Source organism: Pterocles gutturalis, unplaced genomic scaffold, assembly GCF_000699245.1.
Source record: "Pterocles gutturalis isolate BGI_N339 unplaced genomic scaffold, ASM69924v1 scaffold6466, whole genome shotgun sequence".
Lineage (NCBI taxonomy): Eukaryota > Metazoa > Chordata > Aves > Pterocliformes > Pteroclidae > Pterocles > Pterocles gutturalis.
In genome coordinates this window covers 10,181-21,743 of record NW_010105325.1, presented here as the reverse complement: position 1 = coordinate 21,743, position 11,563 = coordinate 10,181, and the positions used below count along the sequence as shown (strand labels likewise).

General features: G+C 44.4%; 1 protein-coding gene across 1 annotated transcript in view; it reads right to left on the bottom strand.

Annotated features, from left to right (window-relative positions):
• SMCHD1 (structural maintenance of chromosomes flexible hinge domain containing 1) overlaps nucleotides 1-11,360 on the bottom strand; it is a 67,386-nt gene extending 56,026 nt beyond the window's left edge. Inside the window, exons 1-2 of the mRNA XM_010087348.1 lie at nucleotides 11,297-11,360; nucleotides 10,674-10,835 (exon numbers count right to left, since the gene is read on the bottom strand). Of these exons, the coding sequence (XP_010085650.1) occupies nucleotides 10,674-10,782 (109 nt within the window). The 5' untranslated portion in view covers nucleotides 10,783-10,835; nucleotides 11,297-11,360. The remainder of the gene's footprint in view (nucleotides 1-10,673; nucleotides 10,836-11,296) is intronic.
• Between the last annotated feature and the right edge of the window lie 203 nt (nucleotides 11,361-11,563).

Sequence of the window (11,563 nt, the reverse complement as noted above, 5' to 3'; positions counted from 1 at the left end):
GTGAAAAGCCGATATATTGGCAGCATATGAAGGGGTTCACGCTGCCTCAGAAGTGATGGGCACTGAATCACAGCTCCTCCTGGCACCCCAACTACCAGTGCTGGGCTGGATGTTTAAGGGGAAGGTTCCCTGTACACATCATGCAACCGATGCCACGTGGAGTAAGTTGATTGCACTGATCACACAGCAGGCTCAAATAAGAAGCCCCAGTCGTCCAAGGATTTTGGAAGTGATCACGAATTGGTCAGAAGGCAAGTATTTTGGAATGTCACCAGAGGAGGAGTGACGTGCTGAAGAATCCTCACCGCACAATAAGCAACCAGATAATGAGAAGCAGTATGCCCCGTTCACCAATGGGTCCTGTTGTCTTGTAGGGAACCATCGAAGGTGGAAAGCTGCTGTGTGGAGTCCTACAAGACGAGTTGCGGGAGCTGCTGAAGGGGAAGGTGAATTGAGTCAGTTTGCAGAGGTAAAAGCTATCCAGCTGGCTTTAGATATTGCTGAGTGAGAAAAGTGGCCAGTGCTCTATCTCTACACTGACTCGTGGATGGTGGCAAATGCCCTGTGGGGGTGGCTGCAGCAGTGGAAGCAGAGCAACTGTCAGCACAGAGGCAAACCCATCTGGGCTGCCCCACTGTGGCAAGACATTGCTGACCCAGTAGAGAAACTGGTTGTGAAAGTGCATCATGTAGATGCCCATGTACCCAAGAGTCGAGCTACTGAAGAACATCAAAACAACCAGCAGGTAGATCAGGCTGCTAAAATTAAAATGTCACAGGTGGAATTGGGTTGGCAACATAAAGCTGAATTATTTATAGTCTGTTGGGCCCATGATGCCTCAGGCCATCAAGGAAGAGACGCCACATACAGATGGGCTCGTGACCAAGGAGTGGATTGCACAGGTTGTTCATGAATGTGAAACTTGTGCTGCAATCAAGAGGTTCAAACCCCTCTGGTTTGGATGATGGCTGAAATATAAATATGGGGAACCATGGCAAATAGATTACATTACACTTCCACAAACCCACATAGGTAAGCATTATGTGCTTACAATGGTCGAGGCAACCACCGGATGGCTGGAAACATACGCCGTGCCCCATGCCACTGCCTGAAATACCATCCTGGGCCTTGAGAACTGAGTTCTGTGGCAGCATGGCACCCCAGAAAGAATTGAGTCAGACGATGGGACTCATTTCAAGAACAGTCTCATTCATAAACAACTGGGCCAAAGAGCATGGCATGGAGTGGATATATCACATTCCCTATCGTGCACCAGCCTCCGGAAAGATTGAGCAACACAAGGGGCTGCTTAAAACTACACTGAAAGCAATGGGTAATGGGACCTTCAAACATTGGGATGCACATCTAGCAAAAGCCACCTGGTTAGTTAACACAAGAGGATCTACCAATCAAGCTGCCCCTGCCCAGTCAAAACCTCCACATACAGTAGAAGGGGACAAAGTTCCTGTAATGCGCATGAAGAGTATTTTAGGGAAGACAGTCTGGGTTATTCCTGCCTCGGGCAAAGGTAAACCCATTCGTGGGATTGCTTTTGCTCATGGACCTGGGTGCACTTGGTGGGTGATGCAAGAGGATGGGGAAGCCCGATGTCTACCTCAAGGGGATTTGATTTTGGGTGAGAAAACTGTATAATGCTAATTGTTAAAGAACCTTGCTTTGTGTGCCACACCATTGGTATCTGTTTATCTGGGCATGATGCAGATGGTATAGAATAAGGGGTGGATAATGTCCTGGGTTCAGCTGGGATAGGGTTAATTTTTCACAGAAGCTGGGAGGTGGGCATAGCCAAAGGGATATTTGATACCATGCTGATGTCATGCCTGGGATGACATGAGGAAGCTAGCCCGGAGAGGAGTAGGGGGTCTTCGTGAAGCTCTTGGTGGTGAGAAGGTTTCAATTGTATCACTGTTTTCATTGTATTCTGTATCTTGTCTTATTACATTCTCCTTTTTCTCATATTGTTTTATTAAAATCTGTTGTTACCTCAACTCACGAGGTTCCACCTTTTTTTTTTATCCTTTCCCCCACCTCACCGGGAGGGGGAAAGGCAGGCGGGGGAGGAGTGACCTCATGGTGGTGGCCCTGACCCAAGACAAAGACCCATGCCTGTACTGGGCTCTTTGGTTATGTCATCCCAGGAGTAAGACCTTGCACTTGTCTTTGTTAAACTTCATGTAGTTCTCACTTTCCAACTCCTAAAGCCTGTCCAGGTCTCTTTGTAAGATGGCCCTCCCTTCTGATGTGTCCACCTCACCATCCAGTTTAGCATCATCAGCAGCACTGACAAAAATCACAACAGACAAGTATCTCATTCTACTGCTTTTGTTCTCATTTCTCTTGTAGTCTCCATCATATATGGAAAAACACAGCTCTTAACAACAAATAACTTCAGAAACCCTTGAACCCAAGATGAGAGTGAAAGAATAAACAATACAAAACATTTGCCAATAAAAAAAAATCTGTCAGGTAAGATTAACAGAAAAGTCAAGCAGCTGGAGATCAGAGTAACCTAAGATAAGATGCTACCCAACTACCCCAGCATGGCTTCAGCATCCATAACAAGTACCTGCCAGTAAGCCACTGTACATTTCACTGAAACATGACATAGGAGCTAGGGGTGGTTACGGTGTTTCATTTTCAGCAGAAAGAACTACTACTGCTCAGCTTGAAGATCTACCTGTGTGGCACAAATACAATGATGAGGTATGGTATCGGCCAGCTTCATACAGTTATATTCTCCAAATAAACTGTCCAACTGTTGACAACTCTTTGCTATGCAATCAACAATCTTACAGTCATGAAGAGCAGAGGGAAGAAAAAAAAGTTTGACATATAAATAAAAGGAAAATACAGGTTTGACACACACAACCCACTCTGATCTATCCACCAATCATTATCGGATTGGATCTCTCTTTTACTTTACACTCTTTGGTACTTTGTTTCTGTGTTACTAATTTCTTGCCCTTGGTCATTTCTTGCCCTTGGAGCATTTTTAATAGTTACGCTGGCGGGCTCACAACAGCTGATAGATCTCCAAGGACTACCTCCTCAAAAAATAAGAGTAGTTCACCCCACTGTGCTGAAACTCAAATAAGTGTAGCAGAAGGCCAGAACTGATGAATAAGACTCCTGACCAAGTTCAAATGCTGATGGCAAGTATCCACAAGGTTGAAGAGGGGACGAGCTATCCAGAAGGAATACAGAAACACTGACAAAGTGTCAAACAGCCAGTCAAGGGAAGTGATTCTTCCTCTCTATCCATTTCTTGTAAGACTGCATTCTGAGTACTGTGTCCAGCTTTAGGTTTCTCTAGAAAAGACACTGAAATAGTGATGTGCATCCAGAGGACTCCTCCAGATAATCAGAGGACTTGAGCACCAGACGTGCAAGGAGAGGCTGCTGAGGCAACTGAGATCGTTCGAACTAAAAGAGAACACTAAGGGAGATGTCTTTGGCTTATTGCTAGAAGGGTAGAAATATTAAGCCAGACTCTTCTCAGAGGTGTACAGCCATAGAACAGGAAGCAACAGAAAAAAATTCCAACGTGGAAAATTCATTAAAGATGTATTTATTCTATAATCAAATACTGGAACAGGCTACAAGAACAGGTTGTGGAATTTCTGCTCAAAACTGAACTTGTCCACCCACCTGATCTAATTCACTTTGCTTTGAGCAGGGGTTAGATGACATGATCTGTGGAGATCCCTTCTGACCTAAACTATTCTAGGATGCCATGTAACAGTTTAACATGTTCAAAATCACCCAGCACTTCCCTGAGAAGTCCTTAGATGGCTACTATAGGTAATGATTACCATACATATGCCTTCATTTTCAACAATGTCAGGTTCAGCCATCGATTCAGTGTCGCAAGGAAATGAAATAGTAATTAGCCTTCCTTTACAGAAGTCTTGAGCTGAGCTAGAGAGGCAAGAAGCAGCAAGCTCAATTTAAGAAACTAGCCACAGACAAGGAATATTTAGGATAGTTTGTACTGCTGTACCTCAGTTTTATTCATTTTGTTCAAAAAAAGTAAAAACAAGAGCCTTAATTAAACAGAACAAAATGTACATGCTTGGAAAAACAAACCCCTGAGAACCATAATTGACCTAGAAAATGTGTATAAGAGATGACAGAATCCTAAAATGTTTTAGGTCAGAAGGGGCCTTCAAAGATCATCTAGTTCCAACTCCCTTGCCATGGGCAGGGTCATCTTCAGCCAGATCAGGTTACTCAAAGCCCCATCCAACCTGACCTTGAACATGTCCAATGATGGGACATCCACAACTTCTCTGGGCAACCTGTTCCAATTCTCACCACCCTCAGAGTAAAGAGACCCTTATGTCAAATCTAAATCTACCTTCTTTCAGTTTAAAACTGTTACCCCATGACCCCTTACTACAGGCCCTGGTAAAAAGTCTCTCTCCATCTTTCTTATAAGCCCTTTATACGTTGAAAGGCTGCAATAAGGTCTCCCCAGAGCCTTGCCTTCTCCAGGATGAACAACCCCAGCTCTCTCAGCCTTTCTTCATATGACAGGTACTCCATTCCTCTGATCATTTTCATAGCCCTCCTCTGGACCCACTCCAACAGGTCCATGTCTGCCTTGTGCTGGGGGCCCCAGAGCTGAATGCAGTACTCCAGATGGGGTCTCACAAGAGCAGAGTAGAGGGGGAGAATCACCTCTCTCGACCTGCTGGCCACACTACTTCTTACACAGCACAGGATATGGCTGGGTTTCTGGGCTGCAAGTGCACATTGCCAGCTCACGTCCAATTTTTGATTGACCAGTATCCCCAAGTCCTTTTCTGCAGGGCTGCTCTCAATCCATTCAGCCCCAAGTCTGTGCTGATATTGAGGATTGCTCTACCCCAGGTGCATGACCTTGCACTTGGCCTTGTTGAATTTCACTACATTCACACTGGCCCACTTCTCAAGCATGTCAAGGTGCCTCTGGATAGCATCCTTTCCCTCAAGCATATCAACTGCACCACTCAGCCTGGTGTCATCAGCAAACTAGCTGAGGGTGCACTCAATCCCACTGTCCATGTCTCCAACAGATGTTAAATAGCACCGGTACCAGTACTGATCCCTGATGAATGCCACCTGTCACTGGTCTCCAGTTGAACATTGAGCCATTGACCACAACTTTTTGAGGGCAACCACCCAGACAGTTCCTTATCCAGCATGTGGTCCTTCTGTCAAAACCATGTCTCTCCAACTTAGAGAAGAATGTCATGTGGGACAGCATCAAAGGCTTTTAACAAGTCCAGGTAGATTATGTCAATTGCTCTTCCCTTATCCACCAACACTGTGACCCCACCATAGAAGGCCACCAAATTTGTCAGGCACTACTTGCCCCTAGTGAAGCTATGTTGGCTGTTAGCAATCACCTCTTTATTTTCCATGTGCCTTAGCACAGTTTCCAGGAGGATCTGCTCCATGATCTTGCCAGGCACAGAGGCGAGGCCAACCAGCTTGTAGTTCCCCAGGTCTTCCGTACTTCCCTTTTAAAAATGGGGGTTATGTTTCCCCTTTTCCAGTCAGCAGAAACTTCCCCAGACTGCCATGACTTCTTAAATATGATGGATAGTGGAGCAGCAAATTCATCCGCCAACTCACTCAGGATCCGTGGATGCATCTCATTGGGTCTCATGAACTTGTGCACCTTCAGGTTCCTTAGATGGCCTCGAATCTGATCTTCTCCTATGGTGCGCGGTTCTTCATTCTCCCATTCCCTGCCTTTGACTTCTGTGATTTGGGCAGTGTGGCTTGAACACTTGGAAAAAAGTCATTGAGTACCTCAGCCTTCTCCACATCCTAGGTAACCAGGCCTCCTATTTCCTTCTTGAGAGGGCCCACATTTTCCCAAGTCTTCCTTTACCACCAGCATACCTATAGAAGCTCTTCTCTTTGCTCTTGATGTCCCTGGCTAGATTGAATTATATTGGGGCTTTAGCTTTCCTAACCTGATCTCTGGCTGCTCAGACAGCTTCTTTGTATTCCCCCCAGGCTACCTGTCCTTGCTTCCCCACTCCATAGGCTTCCTTTTTGTGTTTGAGTTTGACCAGGAGCTCCTTGTTCATCCATGCAGGCCTTCTGGTGTTTTTGCCTGACTTCCTCTTTGTTGGGATGCATCGCTCCTGAGCTTGGAGAAGATGATCCTTGAATATTAACCAGCTTTCTTGGGCCCCTCTTCCCTCCAGGGCTTTATCTCACAGTACTCTACCAAGCAGATCCCTAAAGAGCCCTAAGTCTGCTCTCCTGAAGCAGAGCAGGGTAGTGAGCTTGCTCTGCACCCTCCTCATGGCCCTAAGGATCTTGAACTCCACCATTTAACGATCAGTGCATCCCAGGCTGCCCTTGAGCTTCACATTCCCCACCAGCCCTTCCTTGTTGGTGAGAACAAGGTCCAGCATAGCACCTCTCCTCATTGGCTCCTCTATCACTTGGAGAAGGAAGTTATCATCAGTGCATTCCAGGACCCCTCCAACAGGTATCAGGGTGGGTGAAGTCCCCCGTGAGGACCACGGTTTGTAAGTGCTGAGGGTGCTCCTATCTATCTATAGAGGGCCTCAGACACTTGTTCTTCCTGGCTGGGTGGCCTGTAGCAGACCCGCACTATAATGCCACCTGTCCCTGTCCTCCTTTTAATCCTGACCCACAAGCTCTTGGTTGGCTCCTCATTCATCCTCAGATGGAGCTCTATGTCCGTGACAAGCTGGAATGCATAGGGGGCAACACCCCCTATTCATGTCCCCTGCTTGTCCTTCCTAGAGCCTGTATCCCTATTCTATTCTATTCCAACGCTCCAGTCACAGGATCCATCTCACCATGTCTCCATGATGCCAATGAGATCATACCCCTGCAGGCACACACACATCTCTAACTCCTTGCTTGTTCCCCATGATATGTGCGTTTGCACAGAGGTACTTAAGTTGGGCTCCTGGTGAGGCTGGACTTCCTATGTGCTGCTCTTCAGGCGCCTTCCTGCCAGCCTGTGATCTTTCTCCAGGCTCTGCAAATCTACTGCTGTCTCTGGCATCAAACTGGTAGGAGCAGATGGACTGAGGTTTCACTCCCCTGGCAACCTTAAAACCCTCTTCACCAGCTTGGCAAGCCTATGAGCGAAGATGTTCTTCCCCTTCTCTGACAGACGGACTCCTTAAGCCCCTAGTAGACCAGTTTTCTCAAATCAAGTCCCATGGTCTAAGTAGCCAAACCCCTAGCTTTGGCACCACTCCTGTAACCATTTGTAGACTTGCCAACTTTGATGGTCCTTTCATACTCTTTCCCTTTAACCAGGAGGATTGATGAGAAAACCACCTGTGCTCCAGTGTCCCTTACCGCCTCTCCCAGGGCTCTGTAATCCTTCTTGATACTCCTCAGACTGCTCCCAGCTGTGTCACTGGTGCCCATGTGAAACAACAGCAGTGGATAAGTCAGTAGGCCATATGATATGAGCCCCTGGTAAGCAGCACACCTGTCTAGAGTGGGTCATCCAGTGGCCATCCAGCCAATTTCCTACCTCTATCTCTCCAATTTCACTACAAAGATGTTGTGTGGGACCGTATCAAAGTGCTTACAGAAGTCAAGATAGATTACATCAGTTGCTCTTCCTTTATCCACCAACACAGTCACTCCATCATAGAAGGCCACTGAACTAGTTAGACATGACTTGCCCTTGGTAAAGACATGTTGGCTGTCTCTAAACACCCCCCTGTCATCCATATGCTTTGACATAACTTCCAGGAGGATCTGTCGCATGACCTTACTGGGCACTGAGGTGAAGCTGAGTGGTCCACAGTTCCCAGAGTCCTCCTTTTTAAAAATGGGTGTGATGTTTCCCTTTTTCCAGCCACTGGGCACTCTGCCTGACTGCCATAACTTCTCAAATATGATAGAGTGGCTGAGTGACTACATCTGCCAGTTCCCTCTAGACCCTAGGATGCATCTCATCGGATCCCATGGATTTGTACATTCAGATTCCTCAAATGGTTTTGAACCTGATCTTCTCCTACGATGAGTGGGACTTCATTCCCCCAGTCCCTGCCCTGAGATTCAGGGACTAGAGAGATGTGGGAAGAACAAGTGCCAGTGAAAACTGAGGCAAAAGAATTGTTTGGTCCTTTAGTCTTCTCCATGTCAGATGTCACTAGATGCCCCCCTTTCATTTAATGGGGAGATACAATTTCTTTTGTCTTCCTTTTCTAATGCACCCTTGTTATTCTTCTTTACATCCCCTGCCAAATTCAGCTCCAGCTGTGCCTTAGCTTTCCTGATCCCATCCTAACATTCACAGGCAATGCCTCTATATCATTCCCAGGGTGCATGCCCCTGCTTCCACTGCCTATGCATTTCCCTCTTGTGTTTTAGATTGACCAGGATGTCCTTACTCAGCCATACTAGTCTCCTGCCTTGCTTGCCTGATTTCTTGCACATGAGAATCAGTAGTTCTTGTGCTCTACGAAAATAATTTTTAAATAGCTGCCAGCTCTCTTCTTCTCCTTTATGCCTGAGGGCTGCTTCCCAGCGTGTTCCATCCACCACTCCCGTAAAAAACTGAAAGTTCACTTTCCTAAGGTTTAGAGTCCTGACTGCGCTTTTCACCTAGGCTATACCATGAATTCCACCAGGGCATGATCGCTACAGCCCAAGCTACTACCAATCTTGACCTTTCCAGTAAGTTCCTCTGTATTGGTGAGCAACAGGTCCCCTAATGCATCTCCTCTGGTTAGGCTTTCTATCACCTAGATTAGGAAGTTACCCTCAAGAGTCTTCTACATTGCTTTTCCAGTGCATGTCAGGGTGACTGAAGTCCCCTAATACAATCAAGGTCTGCAAGCATGATGATTCCTGTAGTTGAAGTAAGAATGCTTCATCAACAAGCTCCCCTTGATCAGGTGTCCTGTAGTAAACATGGAACACGAGGTTTCCTTTGTTGGCTTGGTCTCCAATTTTCACTGGTAAGCTCTCGACCTGTATACTGCTGTTTTTCAAAGACAGCTGTGTACAGTCAATTCATTTTTTTTTTATGTAGAGGGCAGCTCCCTCCCCTTGCCTTTCCTTTCCTGTCTGTCCCTCCTGAATAGTTTACAGCCATCAGCTGCAGTGCCCCAGTCATTCCACCAAGTTTCAGTGATAGTGATCAGATCGTAGCTTTCCAGCTGTACAGTGGCTTCCAGCTCCTCCCGTTTGTTATCCATGCTGCATGCATTGGTATAGAGACACTTCAGTTGGACTGCTGACTGTCTCACCTTGTTGGTGGAACCTTTTTGGAGGGCTTGGGTCATTCCTCACTACTTCAGTAGGTGCACTCATCTATTCTTGTACTTGTGAGTACACTGGTGTCACAGCTTTGCACTCCAATCCCCAAGTTTGTTAGTTTAAAGCATGATTCACGAAGTCGGCCAATCTGCCAGCAACGCTTTATGTTATCTTCCAGCATACGGAGTAGACTCAATAGGTGAAAAAACTGGTAACTAGTTCAACACATACAAAAAGACATGACACTTCACATCACATGCAATTAAGCTGGGGGCTCAATACTACAAAATATTGTGAATGCTAAAGATGTTACGTGGTTCAGAAAGTATCTGGACACATAATGGAAAAGAGCAGTCCACAGGCATGAATTCAGAAGTCCCTGAATTACTTTCATTCCATCTCTGCATGCCCTTTCTGGTCTCCTAGTGTTTCTCAGGTATCTGATACTGGTTGCAGGTAGGAACAAAGCACAGATTTAGACAGCATGCTTTGTGTGGTCTAATACAGCAATTCCTGTACACAGATACATGTATCACTGACAAAACTATTAGTTCACTTTGAGCACAGTGCTCCCCAAACCTGAACCAACAGGGTCTTTTGCGGGGCGAGGAAGAAATGAAGTGCAGAAAGAAGGAGGTGGAAAAAGGAGACTGGTACTTTAAAAATACAGCTGCCATTTATAAATATTGTTGAGATTGTTTTGAAACAGAAGTCACTGTGGGAAGGTATAACACTTGAGTCTTGATGTTTGCATTTTGTTCTGTACAATTTTGAGCCTGCTGTACCTAAGATGTACATACTTAAAAAGTAATCATAGCCACAGACAGAATTTTCAAAGAAACCATAAATAGAAATTATTTTTTTCAATAAAACAATATGAAATGCTAGTTACATATTCAATAAACTGCTCAAATAAAAACTAAAGCAGCATCTTTTTAAACAAATACTTGCTCTTGTTGTTAAGCTAAGCCCTGTAGAACCACAGATGGGAGAGCAGACAAAATTCTATGGTGGCTCATACAAAAACTGTTCACCAAATTCCAACACACAGTCTATTGCAAGTACAGGAGACACAAACCTGATAACATAAATGCTGACCTGTCTGGATGACACCTGCAAGTTTATTATCAAGTCTAAAGTAATTCTACTTCTAAAATATTCAAACTTCTTGAAGAAGTATTTGAGGAGATACCTTTATAAAACCGGTTTCTTACACTACCATTTTGAGTAATTTGTAAAAAGTAAAATTTGTATGAAGTACACAGTTAATTTTTTGTTTACAGTTAAGACTATTTTTTCACCAGCTGTAACTAAAAGTTCAATTGCTCATAACCGCATTACATTCATATAAACATCATTTACACAAGATTATTTTGGCAAGTACTTACGCAAAGGATTTTGCCCTTCACTGGCATAGTACTCGTACATGCCACTTTTGACAAGTGTATCATAGTGGGGTAGGAAGTCAATTCGCTCCTTGGTTGCTGAAAGCAGCATTTGATCAACTGACTGTAGCAGATATAAAGTAACTCCATCTTGAACAAGTTCACCTGTAGTGAAGATTAAATATAAAGTATATTGAAGAGCACTGCAACAGACAACTTCTGCTCTCAAAACCAGTAGAGGTTTAGCCTCAGATAACCTGTATATTTTCTTAGGTGTTGGCTGCTCAGCACCCTAGCAACATTTATTTTAAAATCTTTTCATGTTTCCAAGCTTACTAACGCAAGTTTTGTCAGGTGACAGCTATTTACATGCCATTTTTTGCTATCATTTACAGAATTTATGATGGAAGATAAAAAACTGCTTTGTACAACTGTCATCATACTAATGAGTAGTTGTTAAACACTTGTTTGTGAAAGTCAATTCTGTAACAATTCTTGGCAAACTACTATAGGATTTGTACTTCCAGTTAACTATTGCATGTCATAGAGTATAAAAAAATCACCATGCAGTCTTTACAATCAATATAAGAAATAGATGTATTTATTTTGCCATCTAAGATACTTACTGAAGTTGTCTTCTGTAATTTCCTTCCTGCTTGTTGTGGTGATAACAAAGTTTTCATCCGTAGTTATGCCAAACGCCTACAAAAGTTGGAGGTTATTCAGTTACGATAACCAAGTACTGCATAAAGTATTCAGATAAATGCAAAAAAAAAAAATCTTTCTATTCACCTTGCCACAAACTACTGAGAAGTGACCAAATATTTTTACTGTATTAACTCAGAACACCATTTAATTCCAGAACTTAACTTAATTTGCTTCCTCAACTTAGC